The sequence below is a fragment of the Bombina bombina genome, chromosome 3, assembly GCF_027579735.1.
Source record: "Bombina bombina isolate aBomBom1 chromosome 3, aBomBom1.pri, whole genome shotgun sequence".
NCBI classification, from domain to species: Eukaryota; Metazoa; Chordata; class Amphibia; order Anura; family Bombinatoridae; genus Bombina; species Bombina bombina.
Genome location: NC_069501.1, coordinates 1,003,659,361 through 1,003,679,418, shown reverse-complemented (window position 1 = coordinate 1,003,679,418; position 20,058 = coordinate 1,003,659,361). Strand labels below are relative to the sequence as shown.

At 39.0% G+C, this 20,058-nt stretch overlaps 1 protein-coding gene across 1 annotated transcript in view; it reads right to left on the bottom strand.

The window, feature by feature from the left end:
- Window positions 1-8,523: 8,523 nt before the first annotated feature.
- NAB2 (NGFI-A binding protein 2) overlaps window positions 8,524-20,058 on the bottom strand; it is a 67,384-nt gene continuing 55,849 nt past the window's right edge. The window contains exon 7 of the mRNA XM_053705517.1: window positions 8,524-9,946. Within this exon, the coding sequence (XP_053561492.1) occupies window positions 9,840-9,946 (107 nt within the window). The 3' untranslated portion in view covers window positions 8,524-9,839. The remainder of the gene's footprint in view (window positions 9,947-20,058) is intronic.

The window sequence follows — 20,058 nt, the reverse complement described above, 5'->3', positions numbered from 1 at the left end:
TTATATTTTGACTGGAATGTCCCTTTAAGGCTGCATACAAGAAATGCAATACATGCTAATACCACTAGGTCACACAAGACAATACATATTAGAACAATATAGAAGAACAATGTGAGAATAGATAATATATCAATGACAAATTTGTTTTCAACAACTAAAATGTTAATATTATTTTTAGTTATCTATCTACAAATATGTCCTATGCATCTAAGCACAGGCAGATGAAAACAGGTTTAATAGATAGGTAAAACAAGTTACAGCCACACTTAAACGGACATATAACCCACATTTTTCTCACATAATTAAGACAACTTTACAATTTACTTCTTTTGTCAATTTTGCTTCATTTTCTTTTGATCCTTTGTTGAGGGAGCAGTAATGCACTACTGGGAGCTAGATGAGCAGATTGAGCCAAGAGACATATATGTGCAGCCACCAATCACCAGCTAGCTCCCAGCAGTGCATTGCTGCCTTTTAGCCTACCTAAGTATGCTTTTCAACAAAGGATACCAAGAAAATGAAGAAACTTAGAAATGGTATTTAAAATTGTATGCTCTATCTGAATTATGAAAGTTTGAATTTGACTTAACAGTCCCTTTAAAGGGACATTAAAGTAGTTTTTCTGTGTTGCATTCATCTAAAAATGTCACTTTAACATGAACTACAGATTTTTGTGTAACAGATTTTCCAGTACTGAGAATAAAAAAAATAACCTATTTTTGTTTTTTAAGCTAGTATGACATATTGCTGTGAACAGGAGTTTTCCAGGATGTTTAATAATGCTTTCATATCCAAGATATCAGCGTTTAATGTCCATCTTAAAGTGATGGTAAACTGTACATGTTTTAAAATCAGGTCCGGAATTTAAATAATATTTTAGATGGACTTTAATTGATCATCTCTAATAAAGATGAGCAGTAACTTACTTTGTATTCCAGCTGTGCCATTCTAATACCCCACGCTCTGGCCGCCCACTTCAAAACTCATTTTTTTGGTGAGCTAAAGGTATGCTAGAGCACTGATTGGATAAAAAGTTACAGCGCATCTTCATTAGAAGTGATCAATTAGAGTCCATCTAAAATATTGCTTAGATTCCAGACATGATTTTAAATTATGTAAAGTTTACCATCACTTTAAGTAAAATACAGTAGTCTAGATTACAAATGACGCGCTAACTGTTGTGTGCGAGTGATCTCAGGTTTATCGTAGCTCTTTGCGTATCAGAAGTAGCGCACTATTACAAGTTAAAAGTAAATGCATTTGTTTGAGAGCAATTGAATTTAACTAGCTTTGGGATAACGCAACCTCAGAGCTCTAGTTTACTGTTATGATGTCAAAAAAGTTGCACAAAACACTTAAAAATTACATTTAAAACTATAGAAAGGGGCCGAATCATCAAGTTCCGAATGGAGCTTGATGCCCCTGTTTCTGCGCCAGCCTTCAGGCTCACTGGAAACAGCAGTTATGAAGCAGCGGTCTAAAGACCGCTGCTCCATAACTTGTCCGCCTGCTCTGAGGTTGCGAACATCAATCCGCCCAATCCTTTACGATCGGGCTGATTGACACCCCCTGCTAGCGGCCAATTGGCCACGAATCTGCAGGGGGCAGCATTGCACAAGCAGTTCACAAGAACTGTTGGCATTTATCGATGTGCGGCGGACATGATATGCTACATCGTATCATTTCCACTCGCACTTTAATAAACAGCCCCTCAGACTCATAATAACACAGATAAAAAATAAATAAAAATTGTATTAAAAAGTTACAAGGGCTCAAAGATAAGGGGTCTCAGATGTTAGAAAAAAAAGGCATGTAAAGGGCTTTAACATAGAGATACATACGTATACATGTCTAAAGGAACATCAAACCCAAAAAAATTATTTCATGATTCATATACATCATACATTTTTTAATGACTTTACAATTTACTTCTATTATCTAATTTGCTTTGTACTCTTGGTATCCTTTGTTGAAAGGGATAACTAGGTAGGCTTCAAAGCTGCGAGCTAGCTGCAGATTGGTGGCTGCACATATATGCCTCTTGTGTCTGTCATTGGTTTACCAGTAGTTCATTGCTGCTGCTTCAATAAAGGATACATAGAGAATCAGGCGAATTTGATAATATAAGTAAATTTGAAATTTGTTTAAAATGTCATACTCTGAGTAAGGAGAGACAATTTTTAGGTTTCATGTCCCTTTAAATATGTGTATGTATGTATATATGTGTGTACATACAGTATGTATTAATCTATTTATATGTGTATATATATTTACAGATATATATACACATATAAACACATAAATACATATGTATATAAATACAGACATATATATATATATATATATATATATATATATATATATATATATATATATATATATATATATATAAGTACATTAGAGCCCTTTGCAGTAAAGTAGATGAAAACATGAAAAAACATAATTTATGCTTACCTGATAAATTTATTTCTCTTGTTGTGTATCCAGTCCACGGATCATCCATTACTTATGGGATATTCTCCTTCCCAACAGGAAGTTGCAAGAGGATCACCCACAGCAGAGCTGCTATATAGCTCCTCCCCTAACTGCCATATCCATTAATTCGACCGAAACAGAGAAAGGAGAAACCATAGGGTGCAGTGGTGACTGTAGTTTAATTAAATTTTAGACCTGCCTTAAAATGACAGGGCGGGCCGTGGACTGGATACACTACAAGAGAAATACATTTATCAGGTAAGCATAAATTATGTTTTCTCTTGTTAAGTGTATCCAGTCCACGGATCATCCATTACTTATGGGATACCAATACCAAAGCTAAAGTACACGGATGATGGGAGGGACAAGGCAGGGATTAAGCGGAAGGAACCACTGCCTGAAGAACCTTTCTCCCAAATACAGCCTCCAAAGAAGCAAAAGTATCAAATTTGTAAAATTTTGAAAAAGAGTGAAGCGAAGACCAAGTTGCGGCCTTGCAAATCTGTTCAACAGAGGCCTCATTTTTAAAGGCCCAGGTGGAAGCCACAGCTCTAGTAGAATGAGCTGTAATTCTTTCAGGGGGCTGCTGTCCAGCAGTCTCATAGGCTAGGCGTATAATACTCCGAAGCCAAAAGGAAAGAGAGGTTGCCGAAGCTTTTTGCCCTCTCCTCTGTCCAGAATAAACGACATACAGGGAAGATGTTTGACGAAAATCTTTAGTAGCTTGTAAGTAAAACTTCAAGGCACGGACTACGTCCAGATTATGTAAAAGACGTTCCTTCTTTGAAGAAGGATTAGGACACAATGATGGAACAACAATCTCTTGATTGATATTCTTGTTAGAAACCACCTTAGGTAAAAACCCAGGTTTGGTACGCAGAACTACCTTATCTGCATGAAAAATCAGATAAGGAGAATCACATTGTAAGGCAGATAGCTCAGAGACTCTCCGAGCCGAGGAAATAGCCATCAAAAACAGAAATTTCCAAGATAAAAGCTTAATATCAATGGAATGAAGGGGTTCAAACGGAACTCCTTGAAGAACTTTAAGAACCAAGTTTAAGCTCCATGGGGGAGCAACATGTTTAAACACAGGCTTAATTCTAACCAAAGCCTGACAAAATGCCTGGACGTCTGGAACTTCTGCCAGACGCTTGTGCAAAAGAATAGACAGATCAGAAATCTGTCCCTTTGTCCAAACCCTCTTGGAGAAAGGACAATATCCTAGAAATCCTAACCTTACTCCATGAGTAATTCTTGGCTTTTGTGACTGACTCGGAGAAGCCACGCTTTGATAGAATCAAGCGTTCAATCTCCATGCAGTCAGTCTCAGAGAAATTAGATTTGGATGATTGAAAGGACCTTGTATTAGAAGGACCTGTCTTAGAGGCAGAGTCCATGGTGGAAAGGATGACATGTCCACTAGGTCTGCATACCAGGTCCTGCGTGGCCACGCAGGCGCTATTAGAATCACCGATGCTCTCTCCTGTTTGATTTTGGCAATCAGTCGAGGGAGTAGAGGAAACAGTGGAAACACCTAAGCCAGGTTGAAGAACCAAGGCGCTGCTAGAGCATCTATCAGGGTCGCTTCTGGGTCCCTGGACCTGGATCCGTAACAAGGAAGCTTGGCGTTCTGGCGAGACGCCATGACATCCAACTCTGGTTTGCCCCAACGATGAATCAACTGAGCAAACACCTCCGGATGGAGTTCCCACTCCCCCGGGTGAAAAGTCTGACGACTTAGAAAATCCGCCTCCCAGTTCTCCACGCCTGGGATATGGATTGCTGACAGGTGGCAAGAGTGAGTCTATGCCCAGCGAATTATTTTTGAGACTTCTAACATCGCTAGGGAACTCCTGGTTCCCCCTTGATGGTTGATGTAAGCCACAGTCGTGATATTGTCCGACTGAAATCTGATGAACCTCACTGTTGCTAACTGAGGCCAAGCCAGAAGAGCATTGAATATTGCTCTTAACTCCAGAATATGTATCGGAAGGAGTTTCTCCTCCTGAGTCCACGATCCCTGTGCCTTCAGGGAGTTCCAGACTGCACCCCAACCTAGAAGGCTGGCATCTGTTGTTACAATTGTCCAATCTGGCCTGCGAAAGGTCATACCCTCGGACAGGTGGACCCGAGACAACCACCAGAGAAGAGAATCTCTGGTCTCTTGATCCAGATTTAGCAGAGGGGACAAATCTGTGTAATCCCCATTCCACTGACTTAGAATGCATAATTGCAGCGGTCTGAGATGTAGGCTCGCAAATGGCACTATGTCCATTGCCGCTACCATTAAGCCGATCACCTCCATACACTGAGCCACCAAAGGGCGCGGAATGGAATGAAGAATACGGCAAGCATTTAGAAGCTTTGATAACCTGGACTCAGTCAGGTAAATTTTCATCTCTACAGAATCTATAAGAGTCCCTAAGAAGGAGACTCTTGTGAGTGGGGATAGAGAACTCTTTTCCTCGTTCACTTTCTACCCGTGCGATCTCAGAAATGCCAGAACTATCTCTGTATGAGACTTGGCAATTTGAAAGCTTGACGCCTGTATCAGGATGTCGTCTAGATACGGAGCCACCGCTATGCCTCGCGGTCTTAGAACCGCCAGAAGTGAGCCCAGAACCTTCGTAAAGATTCTCGGGGCTGTAGCCAACCCGAAGGGAAGAGCTACAAATTGGTAATGCCTGTCTAGAAAGGCAAACCTTAGGAACCGATGATGATCTTTGTGAATTGGTATGTGAAGGTAGGCATCCTTTAAGTCCACTGTCGTCATGTACTGACCCTCTTGGATCATGGGTAGGATGGTCCGAATAGTTTCCATTTTGAAAGATGGAACTCTGAGGAATTTGTTTAAGATCTTTAGATCCAAAATTGGTCTGAAGGTTCCTTCTTTTTTGGGAACCACAACCAGATTTGAATAATAACCCTGTCCTTGTTCCGTCTTGCACACAGCATAGGAATGCCTCTTTCTTTATCTGATTTGCAGATAACCTTGAAAGATGAAATCTCCCTTGTGGAGGGGAAGCTTTGAAGTCCAGAAGATATCCCTGAGATATGATCTCCAACGCCCAGGGATCCTGAACATCTCTTGCCCATGCCTGGGCGAAGAGAAAAAGTCTGCCCCCTACTAGATCCGTCGCCGGATAGGGGGCCGTTCCTTCATGCTGTCTTAGATGCAGCAGCAGGCTTTCTGGCCTGCTTGCCTTTGTTCCAGGACTGTTTAGGTTTCCAGGCCTGCTTAGATTGAGCAAAAGTTCCCTCTTGTCTTGAAGCGGAGGAAGTTGATGCTGCACCTGCCTTGGAATTTTCAAAAGGCACGAAAATTAGATTGTTTGGCCTTTGATTTGGCCCTGTCCTGAGGAAGGGTATGACGCTTACCTCCAGTAATGTCAGCAATAATTTCTTTCAAATCAGGCCCGAATAAGGTCTGCCCCTTGAAAGGAATGTTGAGTAATTTAGACTTTGAAGTCACATCAGCTGACCAGGATTTGAGCCATAGCGCCCTACACGCCTGGATGGCGAATCCAGAATTCTTAGCCGTTAGTTTAGTCAAATGAACAATGGCATCAGAAACAAATGAGTTAGCTAGCTTAAGAGTTCTAAGCTTGTCAACAATTTCAGTCAATGGAGCTGTATGGATGGCCTCTTCCAGGGCCTCAAACCAGAATGCCGCCGCAACAGTGACAGGCGCAATGCATGCAAGGGGCTGTAAAATAAAACCTTGTTGAATAAACATTTTCTTAAGGTAACCCTCCAATTTTTTATCCATTGGATCTGAAAAAGCACAACTGTCCTCAACCGGGATAGTGGTACGCTTTGCTAAAGTAGAAACTGCTCCCTCCACCTTAGGGACAGTCTGCCATAAGTCCCGTGTAGTGGCATCTATTGGAAACATTTTTCTAAATATAGGAGGTGGGGAAAAGGGCACACCGGGCCTATCCCACTCCTTACTAATAATATCTGTAAGCCTTTTAGGTATTGGAAAAACATCAGTACTCACCGGCACTGCATAGTATTTATCCAGCCTACACAATTTCTCTGGCACTGCAATTGTGTCACAGTCATTCAGAGCAGCTAATACCTCCCCAAGCAATACACGGAGGTTCTCAAGCTTAAATTTCAAATTAGAAATCTCTGAATCAGGTCTCCCCAAATCAGAGACGTCACCCACAGACTGAAGCTCTCCGTCCTCAGGTTCTGCATATTGTGACGCAGTATCAGACATGGCTCTTACAGCATCTACGCACTCTGTATCTCATCTAACCCCAGAGCTATCGCGCTTGCCTCTCAATTCAGGCAATCTGGATTATACCTCTGACAGGGTATTATTCATGATTGCAGCCATGTCCTGCAAAGAAATCGCTATGGGCGTCCCTGATGTACTTGGCGCCATATTAGCGTGCGTCCCTTGAGCGGGAGGCGAAGGGTCCGACACGTGGGGAGAGTTAGTCGGCATAACTTCCCCCTCGACAGACCCCTCTGGTGACAATTCTTTTATAGATAAAGACTGATCTTTACTGTTTAAGGTGAAATCAATACATTTAGTACACATTCTCCTATGGGGCTCCACCATGGCTTTTAAACATAATGAACAAGTATCCTCTGTTTCAGACATGTTTGTACAGACTAGCAATGAGACTAGCAAGCTTGGAAAACACTTTAAAGCAAGTTAACAAGCAATATAAAAAACGTTACTGTGCCTTTAAGAGAAACAAATTTTGACAAAATTTGAAATAACAGTGAAAAAAGGCAGTTACACTAACAAAATTTTTACAGTGTATGTAACAAGTCAGCAGAGCATTGCACCCACTTGCAAATGGATGATTAACCCCTTAATAACAAAAACAGAATAATAAATGACAAAAACGTTTTTTAAAACACAGTCACAACAACTGCCACAGTCTACTGTGATTGTTACCCTCCTCAAACACGACTTTAAAGCCTTTTGAGCCCTTCAGAGATGTCCTGTATCATGCAGAGGGAATCTGAATGTCTGTCAGTATTTTTAGCTGCACAGAATACCACTAAAATAGGCCCTTCCCACTCATATTGCAACAGTGGAAAGCTTCAGGAAACTGTCTCTAGGCAGAAATCAAACCAGCCAATGTGGAAAAAAACTAGGCCCCAATAAGTTTTGTCACCAAACATATATAAAAACGATTAACATGCCAGCAAACGTTTTATATTACATTTTTATAAGAGTATGCATCTCTATTAATAAGCCTGATACCTGTAGCTATCACTGCATTTAAGGCTTTACTTACATTAATCCGGTATAAGCAGCATTTTCTAGCAAATTCCATCCCTAGAAAAATATTAACTGCACATACCTTATTGCAGAAAAACCTGCACGCCATTCCCTCTCTGAAGTTACCTCACTCCTCAGAATATGTGAGAACAGCCATGGATCTTAGTTACTTCTGCTAAGATCATAGAAAACGCAGGCAGATTCTTCTTGTAAATACTGCCTGAGATAAAATAGTACACTCCGGTACTATTTAAAAATAACAAACTTTTGATTGAAGAAATAAACTAAGTATAAAACACCACACTCCTCTTACGATCTCCATCTTGGTTGAGGCTTGCAAGAGAATGACTGGATATGGCAGTTAGGGGAGGAGCTATATAGCAGCTCTGCTGTGGGTGATCCTCTTGCAACTTCCTGTTGGGAAGGAGAATATCCCATAAGTAATGGATGATCCGTGGACTGGATACACTTAACAAGAGAAATAATATTTATGCAATATTTATATTTAATAAAGTGTTTAACTATATATTTACTGTAAATATTTCACATTCAATATTTCACATTCCAATGCTCTTCACATAGGGGAATACGTTCTTAGTATTTTCAAATAGATATTCCTATATATATCTGTATATATCTATACCTATATATAATCATATAATCATATATAGGTATAGATATATATTATTAAAAAAAAACATCAGATATATATTTAGAAATATGTATTTATGAATAAATAGAACATATTCTTGTATGTGAAGATTATTTGAATGTAAATTTTCATATTTCATATCGGGTTAGCACACTTGAGAGAATGCAATCGGATTTGCACACAAGTGTGTTAGTTCCCCCCCACACACACACTTTTCACACTCTATTGAAGTCTATGGGAGAATAGGTTAAGGTGGTCGCGATATTCGGTTTGGCTTTTTGCACACGTCGGGTTAGTGCACAAGGGAAATCCTTTTACTTTCAACTAGTAATAGATTTGCAACCAGACACACACAAAAAGACGAAGTTTAGCGGGGTTAATGCGGGAGAGGGAGCACAAACTTTAGCTTAACTTGTAATCTATCCCTGTGGGGGCTTATTTTAAGTGGAAACTAACAAGTTTGCTCCTACTGGAATGCCGTCATTGTGGCTTTTTAATTATACAGCTTCACAATTCTAAAAGTTTGGTTCACTCAATGTTATACAATTTATAAATACAGCTGTGAACATGTGGTGTCTTGCAGTTCATAATAATATCAACTTCTAGATTGATTTCTACCATTTTAGAACAGCAACTCTTTGATAACAATGTCTTCAAAAACAAAAGTTACGTGAAAAGATGAACAACGTAAGCGTAAAAACAACACCTGCCATATGCCACTATAATATTGCTGGCAGATCACAAGACTTGCTTATTGCTTAAATACGTGTTACTGGTAATATCCATACAATATAGTGAATGTGAAACTTAAAAAAGGAGCAAGTCCACAAGGAATTCATGAATGTTTGACACTTATTAATCTGAAGGTAAAGATATTGTACAGACATACCACTTTAGTATGTGAAAAGTGAATTATTTTACTTGTCACAAAACCAATTTGGGAAGCCATACTTAACAATTTTTACAACACTTCCTACATTAAAGGGGCATTGTACTGTAATGTTTTCTCCCTTTAAAAGTGTTCCCAAATCATCTGTTTTGCTTGCTGACTTGTGTAAAACTGTTCACAAATAGCAATTTCATATTTATTTTGTTATTTGAAAAAGCTGCTTTTGACCACCACCTATACTGACAATTTCAGTGCTGAAGTTCCAGCTTTATAAAACATGGATCAGCAAAATAAATTAACCTCCCCATGGAGGAAACTTTTCCTATAGCAGTTGCGAATATACTGAAATCTTCTCAGCTGATTGCCTGAGTAAAATGTCCCTTAAAGAATTCTTCATTTTTAGTAAAGAAGATGGCTTGGCCATACAAAGTCCTGAATTCTCATCAACAAAAAAAGATGGCTTTTTTTCATTGATGGCTTTTGATGGCTCAGTAAAGATGGAGATTTAATCTCATGCCTTCATTTTGATTAGCCAGTTACAGGTGCTCTGATCTCAGGTATCTCAGTTAGAGCTAATTTTTGTTTTCATCTTGCCCCTTGCAATTTCCAGGTCTTAGTTCTGTAATATGAGGAGACACAGGAAGACTAGGACAACTTTCGGATCCACCGTCTTCGCATTCTGTAATAAAACAAAATTACAAAGTGATCTTATTTTTGTTTTTAATACACCATAGACATCTACACTGGGAATTGAACTTTATATATATATATATATATATTTATATATATAAATATATATATATATATATTTATATATATATATATATATATATTTATATATATATATATATATATATATATATATTTATATATATATATATATATATATATTATTGAAGCTGTCAAAATATAAAACTTAGAAAACTTAATAAGTACAGGGAAAGTATAATATAATAAAAATAAGTATATTATATATATATACTGTATATAAAAATGAGAATTGAATGATTCAGATAGAGCATGTAATTTTAAGACACTTTTAAATTCACTTCTATTTATATATGTACTTTGTTCTATTGGTATCCTTTGTTAAAAAATAATATGTACATATGCTACACTACTGGAAGCCACGGGCAGACTGAGTGACCAGGCAAATCAGAAATGGACAGAGGGTCCAGCACAAATGGGGCTTGACAGTGCCCCCAACATACTTATTCAAAACCTACACTTGGTGTGTTGTGTCTACTCATAGGACCTGATAATCAAAGGATTATCTGGCTTGGAGATAAATTGTAGTTCAGAATGCATAGGGGCTGAACTCACTGAATGCTAAAAGAAAAATGGCGGAACTCTCCAGCACTGCAAGATCTCATTTCTGTTTATGAAGGAGAGACAAGACCAGTGCAATATAGCACTTCACAATATAAGAGTTTTGTAACACTTATACTTTGTGCATGGTATTTCATATTACTTTACACTCCAGATTGGGTCCTTTCAGTATTATTACATTTAAGTTTTTCACTTTCTCTTTTACATTTTAATACAGTTAGCTTTAGATCCATTAGTTATTACAAATTCTTATTGTTTTGAAAGGCAGTTCTCTGGGCTGATCAGGGGAGTTCCCAGGTTATGTCTGGAGCTCTCTCACAATTCCTGTAAAATGATGTAAGCATTTTAAACAAGCTTGTCTCGCTGATTTATCTCGTCAGATGTATGCAGGTGAGGTTTGCTCAAAATTTACAATACACATTTTAACTAACAGAAAAGTAAAATATACTAAAATATAGACAAAAGCAAAATAAATTGTAGTGAAAAATTTCAGTTTAATTTTTAACTATCTCTATCCATGTATTAAAAGTCTCATGTATAATTGGGTTATTAAGGTATTTGGTCATGGATCGATATATATCAGTCCAACACATAGAGCCCAATTGGGTACAACCGGAGAGTTCATGCTCAAGTTTAACCCATTGTTTATGATGATGCTCTTCAAACGAGCACCAATCTATAATTCTTGAAAGAAATATGGCGTATTCCCTTATGTTTGGGTCAGTTTAATTTTTATTTGCTGCAAACATACTTTATATTAGCCCTGGATGTTCTCCAGTTAACTTCTATCTCCCCTGTAAAATTCTGTATCTCAGAGAGCCTCATTACTTTCTATAGAAGGCATCTCTCATCTCTCTGGGACTTACAGATTCTGCCCTTTTTCATAGAAAACTCAGTGAGTTTAGCACCTGGGAAGTCTGCACAATATTTTATCTCTATACTAGAGAATGTTTAATTATCTGACCCATGCAAAGTAATGAAGCTCTCTTTGAAACTGGGATTATCTGACCCATGGAAAGTAATAAAGCTCTCTTTGAAACTGAAGCTGTGCATTTTTCAGTTTTATTTTAGATAGAAGAAACGCAAAGTGCAGTGTAATTTGTAAAATATACACATAAATATACAAAGTGTGGTCATCATTTTTTAAAGTTACACAGAAACTGTGAAAGTGTAATCATAACTTGAAAATCACAATCCTAAATATACTGCTATACACAAAATAAAATACAAAATAGAAAGTGTAGAGTTTAAATGTCATAAAATGTAATCTGAAGTGTAAAGTAATATAGAATACAAAACACAAAGATTAAATGCAGCAGAACTATCATGGCATGCAGTGCTATATTGCACTGGGCTTGTCTCTCCTTCACATACAGAAATGCAGGGGATGCCCCCTGGAGAAGTATAGCAAAATCTGCCTTTTGAAAATTTGACTATGGATCTCACAGTGATGGAGGATTATTTTAGATCATCTCTCCGGTGCAGAGAGGTTTCAATCTTCAGGCCCATATTCACAGTCAATTAAATAAGCTAGTGCAGGGCTGGCAATCTAAACTGTTCCTATTGATTGTGGCTGTCTGTGAATGAACGGTAGTAGGTAGGCACATTTTAGTAAGACCACACACACAGTGAGTGCCTACAGCCCTCCCTTTATTTAAATAATAGATACTGCACTGCAGCTGCACTATCGGTTGTGAGCTGGGGCAGGGGGCAGATTATCATAAGATAAAAAAGTACTGATAACTGCACTAGCAGTTAAGGGTGGGAGGATTGGCAGCCTTCACTCCCAGTCTCTGTAGGGGGAGGCCCTGTTTCTTTCCCTAGATTGGGGGCTCTGCCCATGTATAGGGAGTCTGTTGCTCTGGGGGCCCTGAAGTGTGAAGTCTAGCCATAGAGAGTGTAGGTCTGGCCCTGGAAAGGGGGGGTCTGGAATCTGGGGTCTGGCCTTGGATGTTAGGAGTCCTAGACCTGGTGGTTGGGTGGACAGAGATGGGGCAAAGTGAGGTAGGAACATATGAAGCCGGTGAGAGGAGGGGCAGCAGAGGCAGGGAGTGCCTTCCATAATATTTGTCAGGGTCCCTTATTGGTCTCAGTCTGCCCCTGGTCATAACACTATCTTGTGATTGGTGGCTACACACATTTGCCTCTTGTCATTGGCTTGCCCATTGTTTAAAGCTTGCTCCCAGTAGTGAATTGCTTCTCTGGAGCTAACTTTAATTATGTGTTTAAGACCTTTGCGGGGTTGAACCACATAGGCCTAGATTACAAGTGGAGAGCAATCACCACAGCGAGAACCACAAATGCAATCACAAGGTCACAATATTTTCACTGCTAGAACCCATATGGAAAATTCCACGTGAAAAAAATATTGCACCTCACTTGAGTGTACTCGCAGTAACTACAAATTCCCTATACTTTCAATGACGAGTGTTAACTCACGCTCGTATTACAAGTCCATGGTTACTCCTTGCACTCAAATCACATTTAACGATGGAAATATATTAAGCGAAAAGCCCTAGTAAAGTTATTGTGATTGCTCATACAATACCTTAGAAACCACAAAATAGTCCTCTTAGGTTTTATTTTCACACTGTTTCACGGTCTGTTAAAAGAGCATTGCTTGTGTGCATAGACAAAACACTCCAATGACATTTTTAGATGTACTGAAATGAACAGTACTGTACAATGTGCATTCATCCATGTAGTAAACACAAAAATCCCTTTATTTACCATTCCCCAGTTTTATAAAACCTACACTGTTATAGAAATATACTTTTTACCTCTGTAATTACCTTGTATCTAAGCTTCTGCAGACTGCCTACTTATCTCAGATCTTTTGACTGACTTGCTTTTCAGGTACTTAGTGCTGACTAAATAACTTCACGTGCGTGAACACAATCGGCTAGATTACAAGTCTTGCGTTAGCCTTAAAAAGCAGCATTGAGAGGTCCCAACACTGCTTTTAACGCCCGCTGGTATTACGAGTCTTGCAGGTACAGGTGTACCGCTCACTTTTTTTGCGCGACTCGAAAATACCGCAAATCCACTTACGTCAATTACGTATTCTATATTTTCAATGGGATTTTCCTAACGCTGGTATTACGAGTCTTCCTAAAAGTGAGCGGTACACCCCCTCTGTCAAAACTCGTACCGCATTTAAAAGTCAGTAGTTAAGAGTTTTATGGGCTAATGCTGTAGTATAAAACTCTTAACTAAAGTGCTAAAAAGTTCACTAACACCCATAAACTACCTATTAACCCCTAAACCGAGCCCCCCCCCACATCGCAAACACTTAAATAAAAATTTTAACCCCTAATCTGCCGAACCGCTGCACTGCCGCCTCGCAAACACTAGTTACATTTTATTAACCCCTAATCTGCCATCCCTAACATCGCCGAAACCTACCTACATGTATTAACCCCTAATCTGCCGCACCCAATGTCGCCGCCACTATATTAAATGTATTAACCCCTAAATCTAAATCTAACCCTAACCCTAACACCCCCTAACTTAAATATTATTTAAATAAATCTAAATAAAATAACTACAATTAAATAAATGATTCCTATTTAAAATGAAATACTTACCTATAAAATAAACCCTAAGATAGCTACAATATAACTAATAATTACATTGTAGCTATCTTATCAGCCAAAAGGATTGAACTCGCATTCTATGGCTGATTGAGCTCGCATTCTATTGGCTGTTCCAATCCTATTGGCTGATTGCATCAGCAAATAGGATTTTTCCTACCTTAATTCCGATTGGCTGATAGAATTCTATCAGCCAATGGGAATTCAAGGGACGCCATCTTGGATGACGTCATTTAAAGGAGCCTTCATTCGTCGGGAGTCGGCAGATGAAGAGGATGCTTTGCATCGGTTGGCTTGAGGATGGACCCGCTCCGTGCCGGATGGATGAAGATAGAAGATGCCCATCTGGAGGACCTCTTCTGCCCGGCTTGGATGAAGACTTCTGCCCGTCTGGAGGACCACTTCGCCCGGCTTCGTTGAGGACTTCGGCCCGGTTGGGTGAAGACTTCTCAAGGTAGGGTGATCTTCAAGGGGTTAGTGTTAGGTTTTATTAAGGGGGGATTGGGTGGGTTTTAGAGTAGGGTTGGGTGTGTGGGTGGTGGGTTTTAATTTTGGGGAGGGTATTGTACTTTTTTTTACAGGTAAAAGAGCTGATTACTTTGGGGCAATGCCCCGCAAAAAGCCCTTTTAAGGGCTATTTGTAATTTAGTATAGGGTAGGGCTTTTTTATTTTATTAGGGGGATTAGATTAGGCGTAATTAGTTTAAAAACTAATTATTTTATTATTTTCTGTAATTTAGTGTTTTGTTTTTTTTGTACTTTAGTTTATTTTATTTAATTGTAATTAATTTAATTTAGGTAATTAATTAATTTATAGTGTAGTGTTAGGTGTAATTGTAACTTAGGTTAGGTTTTATTTTACAGGTAAATTTGTATTTATTTTAGCTAGGTAGTTATTAAATAGTTAATAACTATTTAATAACTATTGTACCTAGTTAAAATAAATACAAACTTACCTGTAAAATAAAAATAAACCCTAAGGCCTAGATTTGGAGTTTGGCGGCAGCCATGAAAACCAGCGTTAGAGGCTCCCAACGCTGGTTTTAGGCTAACTCCGGTATTTGGAGTCACTCAAAAAAGGGTCTAACGCTCACTTTTCAGCCGCGACTTTTCCATACCGCAGATCCCCTTACGTAAATTGCGTATCCTATCTTTTCAATGGGATTTTTCTAACTCCGGTATTTAGAGTCGTGGCTGAAGTGAGCGTTAGAAATCTAACGACAAAACTCCAGCCGCAGAAAAAAGTCAGTAGTTAAGAGCTTTCTGGGCTAACGCTGGTTCATAAAGCTCTTAACTACTGTACTCTAAAGTACACTAACACCCATAAACTACCTATGTACCCCTAAACCGAGGTCCCCCCACATCGCCGCCACTCGATTACATTTTTTTAACCCCTAATCTGCCGACCGCCACCTACGTTATACTTATGTACCCCTAATCTGCTGCCCCTAACACCGCCGACCCCTGCATTATATTTATTAACCCCTACTCTGCCCCCCACAACGTCGCCGCCAGCTACCTACAATAATTAACCCCTAATCTGCCGACCGCAAAGCGCCGCCACCTACATTATAGCTATGTACCCCTAATCTGCTGCCCCTAACACCGCAAACCCCTATATTATATTTATTAAACCCTAATCTGCCCCCCTCAACGTCGCCTCCACCTGCCTACACTTATTAACCCCTAATCTGCCGAGCGGACCGAACCGCTACTATAATAAAGTTATTAACCCCTAATCCGCCTCACTAACCCTATAATAAATAGTATTAACCCCTAATCTGCCCTCCCTAACATCGCCGACACCTAACTACAATTATTAACCCCTAATCTGCCGACCGGAGCTCACCGCTATTCTAATAAATTTATTAACCCCTAAAGCTAAGTCTAACCCTAACACTAACACCCCCCTAAGTTAAATATAATTTTAATCTAACAAAATAAATTAACTCTAATTAAATAAATTATTCCTATTTAAAGATAAATACTTACCTGTAAAATAAATCCTAATATAGCTACAATATAAATTATAATTACGTTGTAGCTATTTTAGGATTAATATTTATTTTACAGGCAACTTTGTAATTATTTTAACCATGTACAATAGCTATTAAATAGTTAAGAACTATTTAATAGCTACCTAGTTAAAATAATTACAAAATTACCTGTAAAATAAATCCTAACCTAAGTTACAATTAAACCTAACACTATACTATCATTAAATTAATTAAATAAAATACCTATAATTACCTACAATTAAACCTAACGCTACACTATCAATACATTAATTAAATACAATATCTACAAATAACTACAATGAAATAAACTAACTAAAGTACAAAAAATAAAAAAGAACTAAGTTACAAAAAATAAAAAAATATTTACAAACATAAGAAAAATATTACAACAATTTTAAACTAATTACACCTACTCTAAGCCCCCTAATAAAATAACAAAGACCCCCAAAATAAAAAATGCCCTACCCTATTCTAAATTAATAAAGTTCAAAGCTCTTTTACCTTACCAGCCCTGAACAGGGCCCTTTGCGGGGCATGCCCCAAGAAGTTCAGCTCTTTTGCCTGTAAAAAAAAAACATACAATACCCCCCCCAACATTACAACCCACCACCCACATACCCCTAATCTAACCCAAACCCCCCTTAAATAAACCTAACACTAAGCCCCTGAAGATCATCCTACCTTGTCTTCACCTCACCAGGTATCACCGATCGGTCCTGGCTCCAAAATCTTCATCCAACCCAAGCGGGGGCTGGCGATCCATCATCCGGTGGCTGAAGAGGTCCAGAAGAGGCTCCAAAGTCTTCATCCTATCCGGGAAGAAGAGGCGATCCGGACCGGCAACCATCTTGATCCAAGCGGCATCTTCTATCTTCATCCGATGACGACCGGCTCCATCCTGAAGACCTCCACCGCGGACCCATCTTCTTCCGGCGACGTCCAACTGAAGAATGACGGTTCCTTTAAGGGACGTCATCCAAGATGGCGTCCCTCGAATTCCGATTGGCTGATAGGATTCTATCAGCCAATCGGAATTAAGGTAGGAATATTCTGATTGGCTGATGGAATCACCCAATCAGAATCAAGTTCAATCCGATTGGCTGATCCAATCAGCCAATCAGGTTGAGCTCACATTCTATTGGCTGTTCCGATCAGCCAATAGAATGCGAGCTCAATCTGATTGGCTGATTGGTTAGGGGTGTTTAGACTCGGGGTACATGTTAGGGTGTTAGGTGCAGACGTAGGAAGTGTTTCCCCATAGCAAACAATGGGGCTGCGTTAAGAGCTGAATGCGGCTTTTTTGCAGGTGTTAGGTTTTTTTCCAGCTCAAACAGCCCCATTGTTTCCTATGGGGGAATCGTGCACGAGCACATTTTTGAGGCTGGCCGCGTCCGTAAGCAACTCTGGTATCGAGAGTTGAAGTTGCGTTAAAAATGCTCTACGCTCCTTTTTTGGAGCCTAACGCAGCCTTTATGTGGACTCTCAATACCAGAGTTATTTTTATGGTGCGGCCAGAAAAAAGCCGGCGTTAGCTTTTCGGGTCGTTACCGACAAAACTCCAAATCTAGCCGTAAGCTAGCTATAATATAACTATTAGTTATATTGTAGCTTGCTTAGGGTTTATTTTATAGGTAAGTATTTAGTTTTAAATAGGAATAATTTATTTAATTATAGTAATTTTATTTAGATTTATTTAAATTATATTTAAGTTAGGGGGTGTTAGGGTTAGACTTAGGTTTAGGGGTTAATAACTTTATTATAGTGGCGGCGACGTTGGGGGTGGCAGATTAGGGGTTAATAAGTGTAAGTAGGTTGCGGGACATTGGGGGCGGCAGAGTAGGGGTTAATGAATATAATGTAGGTGTCGGCGATGTTAGGGGCAGCAGATTAGGGGTTCATAGGTATAATGTAGGTGGCGGCAGTGTCCATAGTGGCAGATTAGGGGTTAATAATATAATGCAGGAGTCGGCGATGTCGGGGGCGGCAGATTAGGGGTTAATAAGTGTAAGATTAGGGGTGTTTAGACTCAGGGTTCATGTTAGGGTGTTAGGTATAGACATAAAATGTATTTCCCCATAGGAATCAAAGGGGCTGTGTTAGGAGCTGAACGCTGCTTTTTTGCAGGTGTTAGGTTTTTTCAGCCGGCTCTCCCCGTTGATTCATATGGGGAAGTCGTGCACAAGCACGTTTAGCCAGCTCACCGCTACCGTAAGCAGCGCTGGTATTACAGTGAGATGTGGAGCTAAGTTTTGCTATCCGCTCACTTTTCTGCGGCTAACGCTGGGTTTGTAAAAACCCGTAATACCAGCGTTGTCTGTAGGTGAGCGGTGAGCAGAAACTGCTCGTTAGCACCGCACAGCTTTTCCGACAAAACTCGTAATCTACCCGTATGTTATCTATATGAAACACATGAACAAACGCCCTCTAGCTTTGAAAAACAATCAAATGTATTCAGATAAGAGGCAGCCTTCAAGGGCTTAGAAATTAGCATATGAACCTACCTAGGTTTAGCTTTCAACTAAGAATAACAAGAGATCAAAGCTAATTGATGATAACAGTAAATTAGAAAGTTGTTTATAATTACATTCCCTATCTGAATTATGAAAGTTGAATTTGGACTTTACTATCCCATTAAGCAACCTGTCAGTGTCAAACCTGACATCTTAACACTCAGGGGCTGATTTACTAATGCGCGGGCGGACATCGATAAATGCCGACAGCATACGCTGTTGGCATTTATCATTGCACAAGTAAAATGCTTGTGCAATGCCAACCCCTGCACATTCGCGGCCAATCTGTCGCTAGCAGTGGGTGTCAATCAATCCGATCGTATCTGATTGGGCTGATTGCTAATCGCCGCCTCTTACGACTGCTGCTTCTTAACTACCACTTCCGGCGGACCTGAAGCAGAGTGGGTCAGAAACAGCATCCGCTGCTTCATAAATCGACCCCTTAGTCACTTTATTATGTGTAGTAGGTTGCAATACAACACTGCTGCATGTGACTTTATTTTGTTGCTTGTACTTTTTGAAACAGTAAAAATGGGTTACTTGCTATCTGTATATGTCTCATACAGTATTATTCAATTAAATATTATAGGAATTATTTGATTCTTCATGAAGTTATTTTTTACATGTTCTGTAACAATTGTTAGCAATTAAATTAACAATTATTTTAAGTTTTAAAATTGTTTAATGTAAGTTTTGGTTTAAAATTTGTTGCATGTTCTGCTGTACATTCAAAATAATGGTGAACAAACGAATATGTTAACGATTGAATGAGCAAATGAACAAAATTCGGATTAAATGAATAATCGAAAATGAACAAAACTAATATTTTGGACAAAACATATTTTTTGATGGTGCACATGTCTACTGTTTACCTGTTATACCAGCTGCAAAATCTTTAGGAAATTGCTCTTTTATGTATATTTTCTATATAAAATGGATGTCTCTGATATTTGAAACCACAACATAATCAAATTGGTTGAGCTTGCAGGGAAAGCTTATCTCTATGTTTACACAAAATTCTTCTCATTATTTTTCTCTCTCTGTATACACAATAAGAATAACAGAGCCTAATTTTGTAAACATTGTCACAATAGAACTATGTTATAAAAGTATCTGCATCAAGATTGCAACAAGTGAAATCTTCTAAGGGATGAAATCACTGTTAGACGGTAGTTTTCACCAAGGGGCCTTTTACTGTCTTCACTGTGGGAGCTGATAGTTCTCTGCCACTAGCAGAATGTTAAAAGCAGCATTGCCATCTGCAGTGAAGGTGTAATGTAAAGGATCTATTTTGACAGTTTTGTATGACAATTTACATATATGAAACTGAACCTCCTTTTT